The 18342-nt window shown below is 42.0% G+C and overlaps 1 protein-coding gene across 11 annotated transcripts in view; it reads right to left on the minus strand.

The window, feature by feature from the left end:
* Positions 1 to 18342, minus strand: part of MAST2 (microtubule associated serine/threonine kinase 2) — a 388408-nt gene that overhangs the window by 33998 nt on the left and 336068 nt on the right. For all 11 annotated transcript variants that reach the window (XM_073357842.2, XM_073357843.2, XM_073357841.2 and 8 more), the window contains 3 exons: positions 13936 to 14037; positions 4692 to 4824; positions 1916 to 1977 (listed from right to left, as the gene is read on the minus strand). In XM_073357842.2, coding sequence (XP_073213943.1) covers positions 1916 to 1977; positions 4692 to 4824; positions 13936 to 14037 — 297 coding nt within the window. The remainder of the gene's footprint in view (positions 1 to 1915; positions 1978 to 4691; positions 4825 to 13935; positions 14038 to 18342) is intronic.

Below are 18342 nucleotides of genomic sequence, written 5' to 3' on the forward strand. Positions count from 1 at the left end.
ACTAACATGGCTGCTACTCTGAAACCTGAAGTATTTCTAACAACAATATACATCATGCTTTTTGGGTTACTTCCACCCGAGGAGCTCAAAACTGACAGACACTGAGGCAGAGACATCAGGTGACTTGTTCAAAGTTACACAGGAGGTCTGTGGCAGAAATGGGAACAGAATCCAGATCTTCTGAGTCCCAGGGTCATCCTTCCTTTCCATTGTATTCTTGTACTAATCAGGATATTAGCTGAGAAATGTTGAGTTCCTCAGCAACTTTAAGTCATGTTTGCATTCTCAATTTTCATTGAGCACTTCCAGCAGAGATTATTCTGTACTGTATGCAGTCATACTAGAGACAAGCATAATTTACTTTATGCTGTAGACTGGGGTGGGATTTTCAAAGTTCCTACATTATTTAGAAGTCAGTGGGACTTATGTCCTAAAGTGCTCAGGGCCAAATCTACAAAAATATTTAGGTATTGCAATGCCTAACCCCGAGGTGCCTTGCCACCTAGTGGAATCCAATCCTCAGCCCTGAGTTATGCACCCAGGCTCCCCATTCAATACATGGGGAGAGTTACCTGCCTCAGAAGCCAGCCGGCGGAGCGGGGAGCTGCCTAAGCTATCCAGGAGTGAAATGCAGAGGAAAGGTGCATAACTGATGGGCCAGAGAGAGGCACTTCCCTCTGCTTGGGATTTTCAGCTGTGAACCCCTTTTCTGGAGTTAGGCACCTAAGCCAGGTCAGCCGCTCTGCTAGCCTGCACTTTTGAAGCTGAAACCCAGATCTTTCATGAGAGAGACCCCAATGTCATTATACCTAACAGCTCAGTGGTTAGGGCATTCACCAGGGATAAAGGAGACCCGGATTCAAGTCTCTGCTCTGGACCAGGGATTTGAATCCACATCTCCCAGAGTGCCCTAACTATTAGGCCAGGACACACGTATTCATATACGCACACAGATTCCTGAACTGTATTCTTTTGTGACAGGTGGTATGTCTTGGGCAGACTCTGAGAATGCCTATGGGATCAGGCTCTGCTAGTGAGACAGGCAGGGGAAAGTCTAGTTTGAGAATCCTGTTTCAGCACTGCTGAGACTTTGGCTTCAGCCAGGGCTCTGAGCACCTCATTAGCTGGTGGGGGGGGGGGGGCGGCAGCGCAGCACATGCCTACTGGAGGACACTTAGGCACCTTGAGGACTTGGGCACCTGTGAGGTTAGGTGGCAGCTGAGCAGTGGTTTTAAGGATGTCAATGGCACATAAATAAATGGTGGATTTAGCTGCCTAAGTACCTTGGAGAATCTAGCACATAGGCACTTTTGAAAATTCTACCTCGCATCAACATGTAGTTTGCATCCCTAGGAGGCCTGGAGCTTTCCCCGCCAAAAGCTGGTCTTTCCCTAATAGATCTTTTAAATAAATCGTCGTTTTTGTTACACAATCAAAGCAAAACCTACAGATCTGTGAAGCCTAGAGAGATAAATGACTACATTTTCCCAACAAATCATTAGTAAATCCTTGTCTTGGGATCCTAAATTCACTCCCCAAGATTCTTTACCTATGCCAACACATTTCTTTCCTTAGCCCCATTTTTGTTAATGGTTGTAAAAAAAAAAAAAGTTGTCAACCTTCTTGATAATTCCTGTCCATATTCATTTGCCTCTATTAGTTACCCAATTATCTTTAAATCATTATTTCTTCACAGTATTTACAGAGCTATGTCCAAGTTTCTATAAGCATGCAAATTAGCTTTTAAAAGTATTTTAAAATCGTTTACCAAATAAATTTTGTTAAAAATATTCAGTGTGTTATAATATACATTGTATTATAATCTTGTTTTCCTAACAAATCTTTTACCATTGTATTAGACTGTTTCTTTCTAGGGAAGAAATAGCTAGACAGAACAAGTATATTGCTTCTTTACCTCCACTGAATCATCTGTCTCTGGAGTGTCTGGACTGTCATAGCTATTCAGCTGGGCCATTTCTGCAAACAACAAAGAACGACTATTTATAACTGTCTCAACATATAATTAATCTGTTTCTACATGGCAAAGAAACAGTATTTTAGAAAGTATTTGTAGATGTCAGAAAAGCACATTTCTTCCTTTCCTGCAAAAATGTTATGCTATTACACAATAGTCACCTTTAAAATCTTGCCAGCTGTTTTAGGTAATGCCTCATACAAAGACAACCAATTATCCTTACCTCAGTATTTTGTAGCATTCCAGATATTCCCTACAACAAGGATAATGAATAAATGCAAATACTATGGTAATGCTTTTAATATTTCTCCAGCAATTTGTTAAGGGTCAGCAGCATGTGTCTGCACATTTATGTCTATGCGGGTATACCCATCCCATTAGGGTATGGAAATTAGATTTCTAAAAATTTTCTTGTCTCTAGTTGGCCCAATTCTGCAAGGTGCCAAGCACCCGCAAACCATGGGGAAGCCAGTGGGAGTTCAGGATGCTCAGCTCCTTTCAGGAGTTGCTAAGCAACTCACAGGATCAATCCCACGTCCAAAAGGCAACAGGCTAGAAGGGTATTGGTATCTAAAAGAAATCTCTAAATGGATACAACAAAATCACTGACATTTCTACAGTTCCATTTTATAGAAAGAAAATGAGGCACCTCGACACCTTTACACAGTTTTTTATGGGAAATAAGTAAATGAAAGGTTCTCTTCCTCCCTGACAGGGATCAATGGAAACGTCACTTTACATCAGATTTCAACAGATACAATTAATTAAATTGCATTCAGTAACCTCTGGTGAACATTTTCCTAAAAAGCTGTCATCTGATGTTGCTTGCCAACCTGTCACTCTGTAATTCTGACAAATATTGCAGAAATTAAGGTAAAACTGTTTCCACAAGAGAAAAAGAAAACCAAAGTTCAATTGCTGCCAAATTCTGTGGTAACTTCCAGTCTCTGTGGCAGGTTTTATTGTTGCTGAGCCAAGCATGGAAGCAAAATTTGTGCCTATAAATATCTTAAAAGAAAAGAGATTAAATGAGATTAATAAAACATGGAGATGAAATATTTAATTGTGCAATAACTCACTGATTTCAAAGTTTAGATTTTCTGGGGCTCTGTGCCCAGGAGCATATTAGAAAGCACACAAATTTTACCATGTAGAACACTGAGGTCTAGAAGGGCTGCCAGACCTGCTCAGCCTCTTCCAGATCACGCTTAAGGAATGGGGCAGGGGGATAGATTAAGAGCATGTGCTGGACAGAGATGGCTGGTCAGGGTGCCCAGAATGTCTGGATCATTTTATTTGTACTCTATTATAATGATAATCCTCAGTTAGTAAGGATCCTTGATATTTAACCCAAAAAAGGTACTGTAATTTGACTGACTCTCTCAAGCTTTGACAAAACAGATAAATTCTCAAGATCTTTTAAAAATTTGCCAAATCGTTTAATATAACATACAATATTTTAAAAGTCTGTATATATAAAATATACTGTAAATTATCTCCCTTTACAAAAACAGGTTGCTTGAAACACTGTACAAGTTTAAAAAAAATTAAATGATTAAATGCCTTTTGGGACCAGAAGTATAAACTTCTGCATCTAGAGCCATGGTTCTCAACCGTGGCCTGCCTGCAATCCAATCAGCACACAGCTGCGGCCCACGTGACATCTTCAGGGTCATACAAATAGTATATATATATATATATATATATATATATATATATATATAGTGTGGATGCGACCCACGTAACACAGAGAGAGCTGCATAAGAGGCCCACAATGATAAATAGGTTGAGAACCACTGATCGAGATGAACTCTCGGAAGTATAGACTATACCTGTCATATGAATCTATGATAATGACTGACTGACATCACATTTAGCAAACACTCATTCTAAGTATAACTATTAAAAACCCCCAAATGTCTACACTATTCATTGGAGGGTTAACAAATGCTTCATACAACATGGCAACGCTGTTGCAGTCTGTAGTGCTCTGAGTTACCCAATAAGGGAACAAAACACCTTCCATTCTCAAACTTCCCCCATCCTCTAACCTCTCTCTCCTGTCTCTCCCACTGCATCCTGTCACCCCTGTGATTATCATGGAGACTGTAGGCTCTTTGGGCAGGAATTGTCTGTACTTTTTTGCCTTGTATAGTGGAGAACATATTGTCAATTCTACAAAAATGATAATAGTCCTGGCCCCTCATGCAAAGCTTGAGTAAACAAACTTTGCTCCTTGGGGGACCAACACAAAAGCTAGGATAATAGACTCCTCTCCAACTCCCAAACCAGTCAGTCGGTGTCTGTTAATACAGTTTCTTCAGTGAAGCAGCATCTGTGGACTCCTGCACTACTCCATCCAAAATGTAGGGATTGTGGCCAATTGATCCACTCAGACAACGACCCTGCAACTCCCCTGCACCTGTACACAGACTCTATGGCTTTGCAGCATTCATGGTGGGGGGCTTCAGAATGCACTCATGAGGTCCCTCTGTGTAGTGGAAGTGTGCTGGTTGTGCTGCAAAATGGGCCTTTCTATGGCCATTCCCATCAGTTTAAATTTTGAGAATAGCAAGAGAGGATGAGGACAAAAAGGGGCAGGTGAATTAAAGGGAAAAAAGTTCTCATTTAACAGAGCAACGACCAGTGAAGATGGCTCATACTTGATATTTGGAAAGGCTTCTAGCCCAAAGGATGCAAAGTAAGAAGTTCTCACCCTCCAGGGGATCCCGGGTAAGGCCCAGCTGGCTGATAATGTAACGAGGAATGTCACATTTAATTCCTTGCCCTTCCTTGGCATGACCTTCAGCAGCTTCTAACAGATGGTAGAACTCTTCGGGATCAAACTCCTAAAGTGAAAGAGTAGGACAAGAGATATGAGTGATTTGATTCCAAAATTAAAAGAGAATTTGTTCTTGTTTTATTTCCCCCAGAAAAGGAGGGGAAAAAACACGGTTATTGTTAAGCTTTAACATCTAGCCTGCTCAAATATATCCAAAACTGATTCCAAGGCCTAAGGATGCTGCAAAACACAGTCACAACAAGTATATCAACATGATGTACAGCCTCCTGCTCTAGAAAAATGTAAACCATTAGATGTATTCAGAGACTGTGCTGGATGTCCATATCCTCGGATCCGCTGGCTTTGCCAATGAACAGAGACAAAAGAGATGGTAAGAAAACATTTTATAAAACAAAAAAGTTGACATGAGATGACATGACAGTAGGGGATTTATGCAGTAGGGTCATGATACCTCCAATATTTAGCTTGCCCTAAGTTCTTATGTTGTTATAGTCCATGATGTACACTATAGAAACAGAAGTTTTGAGGTGAGGACCTATGTGAAGTTTTCTGCCATCTCAGCGTGGGAGAAAGATGAATTAAGCCACTCAACAGCAAGCTTCCATCAAACTTAATTAGCTGAGCAAAACATTCTATAAAGGCACTAATCTTGCTTCAAACTATGTTGCATGCAGTTACGAATTTCAGTATCACAGAAGATTTCATTTCTGTTTGTCAAACTGCTCTAAACTATTAACCTGCCAGTGGTGACTAGGACCACTTGATAGCTCAGGCAGGATGCACATGCTTCCTAAGACAGTGTTGCTAAAGTACCTTTAACTCTGATCTGCAAACCACATTGTTTAACAGTGCTGGACTCCTGTGCAGAGACTACCAAAGTGTTTTGAACTGAGTAATTGTTTTGTACAGTGGACCAGTGACTGACATCAAACAGCACAATTTACTTGAAAGAGTCGTTAGCAAGACAGGAGATGACCAAAAAAACAAACAAATACAATCATAAAAACCAAGAGAAGAGAGAAAGTGGAGGAGGAAAAGGATGCTTTTAAAATTGTAAGCACCTTGGAGCAAGGACCACTTTTTTGTTATATAATCCATTCAGTGATGAGCTCAAAGTCAGCACCAAGCAAATAATAGGCAATTTTGCCAAAGGCAGCAACGAGTGAAGGAGGTGAGAAGTGCCTCTGACTTGGCTAAGAAGAAGTCATTAGTGACCTTAGGGTATGTTTACACTACGAAATAAGGTCGAATTTATAGAAGTCGGTTTTGTAGAAAGCGTTTTTATACAGTTGATCATGTGTGTCCCCACACAAATGCTCTAAGCGCATGTAGTCAGCGGAGTGTGTCCACAGTACCGAGGCAACCGTTGACTTCCGGAGCGTTGCACTGTGGGTGGCTATCCCACAGTTCCCGCAGTCTCCACTGCCCATTTGAATTCTGGGTAGAAATCCCAGTGCCTGATGGGGCTAAAACATTGTCGCAGGTGGTTCTGGGTACATATTGTCAGGCCCCCATTCCCTCCCTTCCTCCATGAAAGCAAGGGCAGACAATCGTTTTGCGCCTTTTTTCTTGAAAAAAGAAAAGGAGTACTTGTGGCACCTTAGAGACTAACCAATTTATTAGAGCATAAGCTTTCGTGAGCTACAGCTCTTGGTTAGTCTCTAAGGTGCCACAAGTACTCCTTTTCTTTTTGCGAATACAGACTAACACGGCTGCTACTCTGAAACCTTTTTTCTTGAGTTACCTGTACAGACGCCATACCACGGCAAGCATGGAGCCCGCTCAGCTAACCGTCACTGTATGTCTCCTGGGTGCTGGCAGATGTGGTACTGCATTGCTACACAGCAGCAGTTTATTGCCTTTTAGCAGCAGACAGTGCAGTATGACTGGTAGCCGTCATCGACGTAGTCCTGGATGCTCTTTTAACCGGGCGCCTGGGCAAACATGGGAGTGACTCAGCCAGGTCATTTCCCTTGTTTCGTCTCGTGGCAATTCAGTCCCGCACTGTCTTTTAATCTGCAGCTAGCAGAAGATGATGGCCAGTAGTCATACTGCACTGTCTTCTGCCGAGCACCCAGGTGTTGATGATGGCAAGCAGTCATACTGCACAGTCTGCTGCCAGCAAGATGTATAAAGATAGATGAAGTGGCTCAAAATAAGAAATAGACCAGATTTGTTTTGTATTCATTTTCTCCTCCCTCCCTCCGTGAAATCAACGACCTACTAAACCCAGTTTTGAGTTCTATCCTTGAGGGGGCCATTCAGTTTCTTGCAAAACCACCCCCTTTGTTGATTTTAATTCCCTGTAAGCCATGTCGTCATTCGCCCCTCCCTCCGTCAGGGCAATGGCAGACAATCGTTCCGCACCTTTTTTCTGTGCAGACACCATACCACGGCAAGCATGGAGCCCGCTCAGATCACTTTGGCAATTAGGAGCACATTAAACACCACAGGCATTATCCAGCAGTATATGCAGCACCAGAACCTGGCAAAGCGATTCCGGGCAAGTAGGCAACGTCAGCGCGGTGATGTGAGTGATGAGGACATGGACACAGACTTCTCTCAAGGCACGGGCCCTGGCAATGCGGGCATCATGGTGCTAATGGGGCAGGTTCATGCGGTGGAACGCCGATTCTGGGCTCGGGAAACAAGCACAGACTGGTGGGATCGCATAGTGTTGCAGGTCTGGGACAATTCCCAGTGGTTGTGAAACTTTTGCATGCGTAAGGGCACTTTCATGGAACTTTGTGACTTGCTTTCCCCTGCTCTGAGACGCAAGAATACCAAGATGAGAGCAGCCCTCACAGTTGAGAAGTGAGTGGCAATAGCCCTGTGGAAGCTTGCAACGCCAGACAGCTACCGGTCAGTTGGGAATCACTTTGGAGTGGGCAAATCTACTGTGGGGGCTGCTGTGATGCAAGTAGCCAACGCAATCAAAGATATGCTGATATCAAGGGTAGTGACCCTGGGAAATGTGCAGGTCATAGTGGATGGCTTTGCTGCAATGGGATTCCCTGACTGTGGTGGGGCCACAGACGGAACCCATATCCCTATCTTGGCACTGGAGCACCAAGCCGGCGAGTACATAAATCGCAAGGGGTACTTTTCAATAGTGCTGCAAGCACTGGTGGATCACAAGGGACATTTCACCAACATCAACGTAGGATGGCCGGGAAAGGTACATGACGCTCGCATCTTCAAGAACTCTGGTCTGTTTCAAAAGCTGCGGGAAGGGACTTTATTCCCAGACCAGAAAATAACCGTTGAGGATGTTGAAATGCCTATAGTTATCCTTGGGGACCCAGCCTATGGCTCATGAAGCCATACACAGGCAGCCTGGACAGTAGTCAGGAGCTGTTCAACTACAGGCTGAGCAAGTGCAGAATGGTGGTAGAATGTGCATTTGGACGTTTAAAAGCGCGCTGGTGCAGTTTACTGACTTGGTTAGACCTCAGCGAAACCAATATTCCCACTGTTATTACTGCTTGCTGTGCGCTCCACAATATCTGAGAGAGTAAGGGGGAGACGTTTATGGCGGGGTGGGAGGTTGAGGCAAATCGCCTGGCTGCTGGTTACGCGCAGCCAGACACCAGGGCGGTTAGAAGAGCACAGAAGGGCGCGGTGCGCATCAGAGAAGCTTTGAAAACCAGTTTCATGACTGGACAGGCTACGGTGTGAAAGTTCTGTTTGTTTCTCCTTGATGAAACCCCCCGCCACTTGGTTCACTCTGCTTCCCTGTAAGCTAACCACCCTCCCCACCTCCCTTCGATTACCACTTGCAGAGGCAATAAAGTCATTGTTACTTCACATTCATGCATACTTTATTCATTCATCACACAAATAGGGGGATAACTACCAAGGTAGCCCAGGAGGGGTGGTGGAGGAGAGAAGCACCAGGAAGGGTGGTGGAGGAGGGAAGGACAAGGCCACACAGCACTTTAAAAGTTTAAAACTTTAAAACTTATTGAATGCCAGCCTTCTGTTGGGTGGGCAATCCTCTGGGGTGGAGTGGCCAGAGGCACCCCCACCGCGTTCTTGGGCGTCTGGATGAGGAAGCTATGGAACTTGGGGAGGAGGGCGGTTGGTTACACAGGGGCTGTAGTGGCAGTCTGTGCTCCTGCTGCCTTTCCTGCAGCTCAACCATACGCTGGAGCATATTGGTTTGATCCTCCAGCAGCCTCAGCATTAAATCCTGCTTCCTCTCATCACGCTGCTGTCACCTTTCAGCTTCAGCCCTCTCTTCAGCCCACCACTTACTCTCTTCAGCCAGTCACCTCTCCTCACAGTCATTTTGTGCTTTCCTGCACTCTGACATTGTCTGCATTCGTCTGTGCTCTGTCAGTGTGGGAGGACAGCATGAGCTCAGAGAACATTTCATCACGAGTGCATTTTTTTCGCCTTCTAATCTTCGCTAGCCTCTGGGAAGGAGAAGATCCTGTGATCCTTGAAACACATGCAGCTGGTGGCGAGAAAAAAAGGGACAGTGGTATTTAAAAAGACACATTTTCTAGAACAATGGGTACACTCTTTCACAGTAAACCTTGCTGTTAACATTACATATATAGCACATGTGCTTTCGTTACAAGGTCGCATTTTGTCTTCTCCTCCCCCCCACGTGGGTAACCACTCTCCCCTCCCCGTGGTTAACAGCGGGGAACATTTCTGTTCAGCCACAGGCAAACAGCCCAGGAGGAACGGGCACCTCTGAGTGTCCCCTTAAGAAAAGCACCCTATTTCAACCAGGTGACCATGAATGATATCACTCTCCCGAGGATAACACAGAGAGATAAAGAACAGATGTTGTTTAAACGCCAGCAAACATACACTGCAATGCTTTGTTCTACAATGATTCCTGAGTATGTGCTACTGGCCTGGAGTGGTAAAGTGTCCTACCATGGTGGATGGAATAAGGCTGCCCTCCCCAGAAAACTTTTGCAAAGGCTTTGGGAGTATAACCAAGAGAGCCACGAATGCCAGGGCACATCAATCATTAAACATGCTTGCTTTTAAACCATGTATAGTATTTTACAAGGTATACTCACCAGAGGTCCCTTCTCCGCCTGGTGGGTCTGGGAGGCAGCCTTGGGTGGGTTCGGGGGGTACTGGCTCCAGGTCCAGGGTGAGAAACAGTTCCTGGCTGTCGGGAAAACCGATTTCTCTGCTTGCTTGCTGTGAGCTATCTACAACCTCATCATCATCATCTTCCTCGTCCCCAAAACCTGCTTCCATGTTGCCTCCATCTCCATTGAAGGAGTCAAACAACATGGCTGGGGTAGTGGTGGCTGAACCCCCTAAAATGGCATGCAGCTTATCATAGAAGCGGCATGTTTGGGGCTTGGACCCGGAGCGGCCGTTCGCCTCTCTGGTTTTCTGGTAGGCTTGCCTCAGCTCCTTCAGTTTCACGCGGCACTGCTTCGGGTCCCCGTTATGGCCTCTGTCCTTTATGCCCTGGGAGATTTTGACAAATGTTTTGGCATTTCGAAAACTGGAATGGAGTTCTGATAGCACGGATTCCTCTCCCCATACAGCGATCAGATCCCATACCTCCCATTCGGTCCATGCTGGAGCTCTTTTGCGATTCTGGGACTCCATCATGGTCACCTCTGCTGATGAGCTCTGCATGGTCACCTGCAGCTTGCCACGCTGGCCAAACAGGAAACTGAAATTCCAAAGTTCGTGGGCCTTTTCCTGTCTACCTGACCAGTGCATCTGAGTTGAGAGTCCTGTCCAGAGCAGTCACAATGGAGCACTGTGGGATAGCTCCCAGAGGCCAATACCATCTAATTGCATCCACAGTACCCCAAATTCGACACAGCAAGGCTGATTTCAGTGCTAATCCCCTTGTCGGGGGTGGAGTAAGGAAATCGATTTAAGAGCCCTTTAAGTCGAAAAAAAGGGCTTCGTCATGTGGACGGGTGCAGGGTTAAATCGAATTAACGCTGCTAAATTCGATCTCAACTCCTAGTGTAAACCAGGGCTTAGTAAGAGCAGCAGACAGGAACTAGATCAGAGGGAGAGTTGGGGGAGACAAAGTCTATGCACTGTGAGACCCAGACACAGGCAAGTAATAGGAAAAGGCTAGGAGGGCAGGTGGAGTGGGAGGTAGGGATGGATTTTTTTTCCCCCAAGATAAGACTCATTGGGAGAGAGAAAGCAGCCAGTGAATAGATAATAGTTAAAGATAACAGACAAGGAAAGGATGGAAGAAGGAACGGGGAAGAGAGGTGGAATCAATAGAGCTGTACTAATCTTTTTAGTAGAAAGTACTTTTAAGAGATCCTCTAAATGTAGTTTTACATAACCGAATGGAATAGCCTCCTGCAGCAGTGTTCCAGTCTGCAATAAAATACCACTGTCAAAAACCACTGCTAAATTACATGCTTTCCCCAAGAGACTGTCTCATTGGTAAACAATACACATTTGAAAAATGTGTCAACTTAAAGTATTCACCTGAGAGCCTGAATTGCTGCCTTCAAAGCCCAAATGCTCAGCCCTTAAATAAACGATATGCATTTTACAATTTGGGAGGTAAGATTTAAACATTAAATAACCAAAATTGTATAAAACAATTAAAACCCTTGACACGCATTACTCCAATTTCCTCACCTGACCTACATGTTCAGTCCTTTCATGTTGTATTGAAGAAGCAGGAGTCATATGAGTGGCTGGATATAACCTTTGTTTCAGATGAAACAATTTTAGTACATTTTGTATCATTTAACAGCACATCTGGTCTGATGAAAGCACAGCAAAATTAAAGGTTAAGTTATAAAATGAGTGAATTCACGTGCTCCGAAGTGTAAGAGAAAACTGACAGCCAAACTATTACAATGGAAAGCTGTTAGGATACTCTTGCTCCTATATACAGTATCAGATGGAACGTTAGCACTGATGGCACTGTGGTCATTTGAATAAGATAAATAACTTTTTTTAAATGGTTAGGTAGATAGAGTGATTTAAAAAACACAGAGAATACTAAAATAGAGAACTGTACAGTATTTATATACTTTGGGGTCTTGCCCCTTTGTTTTCAGGGCTGTCACTACAAGCTTTGGAGTTCATTACTCAAGTCTCAGAGACTCTATTGCCTCCACCTGCTCCCACGCTCATCTCAGAAGGACAGGTGCAGCAGCTAGCACAGGAACCTCTTGATACATTAATTTGCAGCTAACGGCACGTATGATTTAGGAAGTGCTTCCAAGAGGAACACCACTCTACAGAGATGGCATTAAACTTTGGCAAATGCTCTCTTACCCTTCTACGGGGACGTGTGCTATTCTAATGACATATATCAATTTCAGTATAAAGCAGGGTAAGCACCACAAGATTCATAGCAATCTATTTCACTTTAGTTTTGCTTTTTCAATCCCAATGTCAACTTGTGGGGAAGATTTTTAAGTAAATTGTTAAAATTAATTAGAGTCACTCAATACGGCAAAATTCCCATGACCGCTTAGAAAATTCACTGAAAGTTGGAAGACTCAACGCAGTAAATAACTGCCTTATACTCTCAATTTCATTATTCAAGAAATCTCAGCTAGTTTAAAATACAAACATATATTTTGTTGTCATAATTTTCCTCCTTGAAAAGAAAAAACGTTGTGGCACTAAGCTGTCCACCTTCTGAAAAAAGCTTCACACAGCTAGTTTGTCTTCCAACAGCTCACATGCTAAAACTCACTTTTTGTTGGTACAATCTCATTTTAACTTGTGAAAGTTTGCTTCTTACATGAGCTGTTCCACTGCCTATCTCTAAGCATGATCATGCCAGAATTTATCTAGCTGCAATAATGCCTGAAAAAGAAGCAACTTTACTCAGCTTGATAGATTCCAAGGCCAGAAGGGCCCATTAGAGCATCTAATCTGACCTCCTGTGTAACACAGGGCCAGATAATTTCATCCAGCGACTAGCCCTGTATTGAGCCCAACAATGTGTTTCACTAAAGCATTTCTTCCAGAAAGGCATCCAAGTCTGGATTTGAACGGAGATGGAGAATCCACCACTTCTGGTAGTTTGTCCCAACTGTTCATCACCCTCACTGTTAAATATATATGCTTTATTTCTCCTTTGAATTTTTTGGCTTCAGCTCCACTGATTCTTGTTCTCCATTTCTCTGCTAGATTAAAGAGCCCTTAAATTCCTTGTATTTTTTCTCCACTGAGGTACCCATATACCACAATAAAATCACCTCTTGATCTTTTCGATAAGCTAAACATTGAGCCCTATAAGTCAGTCATTGAAAGGCATTTTCGTGGCTCTTGTCTGTACTCTCTCCAATTTTTCAGCATCTCTTTGTTTGATGTTTGAACACAGTATTTTATTCCAGTACCAATCTCACTCAATGCCAGCTACAGAAATAGAATCACCTCCCCACTCCCCTTTTTGCAAATACAAGGATCGTATTAGCCCTTTCCCCCCCCCCAATATTACACTGGTAGCTCATGGTCAGCTGTCTTTCCACTATGATCCATAAATCCTTTCCAGAGTCACCGCTTCCCAGGACACTGAGTCCCCATTCTGCAGGTACAGCCGGCATTCTTTAGTATATAATATATACGCTCTTCAATATATTCGTGCTGTTCTGTACAGAATTTAATCTTGCTTTCAAACTCGCTTGGATTGTTTCACCTGCACACATGTAATCCCATTCTCAGAAAACGCGACGATTTTTTAAGACGTTCAGACAGTATGTCTAAACAGCAAAAAAAAACCCCCATGGCTGGCCCGTGCCGGTTGACTCGAGCTCACGGGGCTGTTTCATTGCTGTGTAGACTTCCGGGCTTGGGCTCTAGAACCCAGAGGTGGGAGAGGATCCCAGAGCTCAGGCTCCAGCCCAAGCCCAGAAGTCTACACAACAGTGAAACTGTCCTGAAGTCCGGCAGGGGCCAGCCACGGGGTTTTCTTTGCTGTGTAGACAGACCCTCAGAGTCCAATTCTCATTTACACTAAGGATCCTTTAAGCTGTTCTGGCAATTTATACCCACTTTAAGAGCTCTACACTTCCAGAGAGGCCCTACGTGTCCTTATTTTAGATTTGGACCTATTTTTTTTTTTCAAAAACTTATTTTCCGTGTAAGAATTGGTTCTTCTTACTGTCTTGTCTACCCAATCAGGCACTTCAAAGCATATACGCTTTCTTCTGAGGACTGTGCTTACCAGGCACTCAAGCAGTCGAGCCGGGCGTGCAATGATGATCATCAGCTTTTTCACGAGCTGGGTAACAAAAGCTACCTCTGAGCTCTCTGATCGCTCGTGCGCCTGCGGAGAGCAAAACATCACATTATTGTTCAAACAGTGAATCATCAAACACTAAAGGTAGAGCAATCAGCTTGGTAACCATAATTCAGCAGTGAAGGCATGACTGAGTCAGGCTAAGCAATTAACAAAGCTCATTCTGTGTTGCCAAATCATATACAGCTTTTCCAGTAAAACTGATTCCCTTTTTCAAGCAGTGAATATGCTAGAGGCCTTTTTTATTATGAGTTACCTGAAAATCTCCCTTAGCCATGCTGGCTGTTTAATTTAAACGAAGATTTCTGGTCTAACTATTAAATGTTATCACTGGAACAGTTTTCCTTTCCAGGGTGCTGAATTCTAGAGAATGACATGTAATTAAATGTAAAGTTTTAAAGTTTACTTCTACAGTTTCAGATGTATTTCCTACTCATTACCATGGAAGATCTTAACGTGTATTTCTCGTCCAATTTCATTCTTCTAATTCTGCCAATCAAATTGTTAATACCTGATGTACAGTGCACAGAAGGAGAACACAAAGTACATAGAAAATACATTTGCTGTTGACAAATCTTATGCCTTTAGGACAAGAGGTTTTTGCCATTTCACTATAAACTCAATTCTTAGTTTCATCGAGGTTTTCCTTTTCTTTTTATATAAGAAAGAAAGCAACTAAACTAATGCCTAGAAAATATGAAGACAGATTCTGAGAGGTACAAAAAGACCATTTTCCTTCTTGCTTGCTCGGTGCTAGAATTGCTGCAACACAAGATCCAAAGCACATGTAAATAATACTTCCCTATGCAGGTTGATAAGGGACTGCCAGCCTCCAATTCTCTAAAGGTATTCAGAATAAACTGATAAACTACCACTAAGATCCTGTAGACTATAAATTCTGCTTTAGCCCAGCCACAGAAATAGAGTCCTGAACCGGCTGGGTGACAAACATTACCTCTGAGCTTTTCAGTTGCTTGCAGGCATGATATTTTATCAACAAGGATTCAGGTGGCAAGAAACAGAGGTTCATTTAATAGTGCTCATTAAAACAAAAATAAAAAAATCCATACACGGTTGAGAAACCAGACAGTGTTGGTAGCCACTAAGGAAGGGCAAAAGCACAGGGAAGCCTGGATTCTGAACTGGAAAACCATAACGTACAATTTAAAAAAGGTATGTTCTCACAATTTCTTATTAAAGCTTTTTCCTTTGGAAAATAAGATATTGCTTAATCTGGAATAGGTTATTGTTGTTTAACAGGTCATGTGATAATACAGTGTTAGAATTTTAACCTAAAACAAAAGGACTTATCTATAGAACTACTGATATGTCAATCAAAGAGAACACAGGAGATGCTTTGTGGATATATTACAAATGAAAGTCACAGAGAATAACATTTTGAAACCCATAACTACTTGACAGATTTTTAACGGAATGTGTTTCAAATTACTAAATTACTAAATAGTAAACAGACAATTATCTAACTGGGGACGCTTAGTATTCTCTCCTCTGTGCCCCATAATACGACACCAAGTTAAAGTAATGAGACAAAGCATGAATTTTGGATAAAATTTCAGTGTCTTCATATTCAAAAAGATTTTTATAGATCATCAAAGGTTATCTATATTTAAACAACTAAAACATTAACCACAGTGTATTATTTCTGATACAAGAACCATGCAAATGGAATGTCAATTTACTTCCAGATAATGTAAATTATGTAGAAAAACCTATTTCTTTTTGCATCTATATTTATATTGTCAAAGGCAATTTATTATTATAAATCAAGTTGTATTGTTTTCATTCTTTCTAATTCACTAAGAAGACAGACAAAATATTCTTAAATATATAACTGATTTAATCAGGTGTTCTGTTCTGAAAATGAAACACTAACTCATGTCTGTCAAATGATAAAGAAAGGCTAAAAAAAGATTGAGAACTACAGGATTACAAAAATCAAACACAACTTGTAACAGCCACTCAGCCATAATCTCTGCACAGCGCTGTTGTTCCAAGATCCTCAGTAAAATTGCTTCTTCTTGTTTCCTTCTCTCACAGGATAGTCCAGACATCTCTATAGATGTCTTGTTTACAATCTGCCACAGTTACAGTATCTCAAAATCACAGGCTTATATACCAAACAACTGCCTGCTTCTACCATGCATGCCATCTAATTAGCAGTTCTCAATGACGACATGCTTGTCTGAAGGTTGCTGGTGTCATTTCAGGGTTTTTGTATTGTTTTTCCTGAGGGGAGGGAGTGTAGGGGTTATGGGTGGAGGCTGATGCCATTCCTGTACACACCAAGCCATTTCCAGTGACATATGTATAGGGGGTAGCCATGGGTAATTTACAAAGCGATTCCCTTATCTGAAAGACCCATCCGTCACTAACTGTAGCCACTGAGGCATGAAATTAAAATCACCGTCCTCCCCTGGGGTTCAGCAGGACCAATGACTGGAATATGCAAGTCACAACACTGTAATTGAGCTAATATACTGATACAAACCAAAACAGCAGAGCTGCAGTGCCAAGAACCAATACATTTCACTTATGCATTCATTAAGAAAGCAATTCCAATTTTCAAGTGGGCAACATAAAATCAGCATAATATAATGGTAATAAGGCCCCTTTTTCTTTGTTTCATTTACAGATACACCTGTATATCTCTCATCTTTCTTATCAGAAAATCTGACTAATTGTGTAAATATACAATATTGCCGATTCAACTCATTTTGCCTGGTTAATCATTGCATCAGCACAGTAACTGACTAATCTTTTGTTCTGAACTCTGTTTCTATTCTGTTTCATGAAATCAATACTACGGATCCATATAAGAAGGCTTTTACTTTATTTTCTAATATTCTGACTTCAAACGTTAAGCTTCTTACGAAAGTTACGCCTAAAAAATTCTTTTGAATTCATGCCTACTTCAGGAAGTCTACCTGATAAATCCAATTATTTAAAAAACCAAATACTTCTTGGATAAAAAATGACACTTTATACTTTCATACAAGGGAATTAATTTTATTTGCCATGGTAACATTTTGGTATTTTATAACAAGAACTGGTATTTAAGTGCCTCTAAGTTTTCTGTCTTGCTATATCCACATCAGCTATGTCTAAATATTTGACTTTTTATATTGTACTTACTCTTTGTTTTATGATGAAGTTTTTATACAATTTGATCCGTCCTTAATATGCAAAATTTTCATTAAAGTTTAATATTTCTTTTTCCTGTGAGTTGAAATTCCAGCTTTTAAAAAAATCTGATTACGCAGGGTTTTGTTTTAAATGTACTTTATCCTTTAGCAAAATCTGTTCTTCGAAAGGAAGAATATTTTAAACTACATACCATCCACACTTCCATTCCTGTCATTCGTTTACCTTCTGCAGACTAATTTCCTTGTTCTGTGATAGGCATTTGAAAGGTTCCCTGATGCTGCTACTGTTTATGCAAATACTATAGATAAACAATGGACTATATTGCATAGACTGTTCCATGCTGCAGCAATGAGTGCAATTTATAATAGTCTTCATTTGTATCTATTATTTTTATATAGTGCTATAAATGTGCATAGCATCTTACAAACTAACCAAAGGTGAGTACCCTGCTCCCAAGAGCTCACCATCTTTTATAGTAACCGATGTCTTAAAGTATTCTCACATGTTAGTAGCTCAGTTCTGTCTCTGAAAGGAATCTCATTGACATGTCTTTGCATTTAATCTGAAATATCCTAAATGTGTTCTTTCACAGTTTGGGGTGCACCAAGGGAGAATGTAAAAGAAAAGGTAGGGAAGAAAGGGATTCATACTCATTCAAAAAGCAATGAAAAAGACGACACAGGAGTGAGAAGAGAAAGTAAAGCAAGAGGAAGAGAGGTGGAAAGAAAGGTGTCTGGTGTTCCCTCAGCTTCTCTCTAACCTCTTTGTCCTCTCCCCCTATTCCCTTTCAGTCCTTTCCCTCCTAAAGATGCATCTTGCTTCAGGTTTATGCCTCAGGTCTTGAAAGGGATAACCTCAAGAAAGAGGTCCTTGGTGACAAGTCATCGGAACCAGCATGCATTCTTGCAAACAGTCAACCTCCAGGCAGTATTGTTATTCTTATTTATTATTTTATTATTGTGCTAGCACCGAGGGAACCAATCTTATCTCACCCTGTTATTCTCCTCATTTCTCCTTTCGGCAACGGGTGAGCTAGAGCCAATTTAAGAAAATCAATTAAAATTAAGAAGAATCGACTTGCCCATCCCACCCCGACCCTGCGGAAGAAGCTAAAGGAGAGGGGGCAGGGGAGCTCCTGACCGTCAATTACTGACCACCACTCTCTCC

This window comes from Lepidochelys kempii, chromosome 8, assembly GCF_965140285.1.
Source record: "Lepidochelys kempii isolate rLepKem1 chromosome 8, rLepKem1.hap1, whole genome shotgun sequence".
NCBI classification, from domain to species: Eukaryota; Metazoa; Chordata; order Testudines; family Cheloniidae; genus Lepidochelys; species Lepidochelys kempii.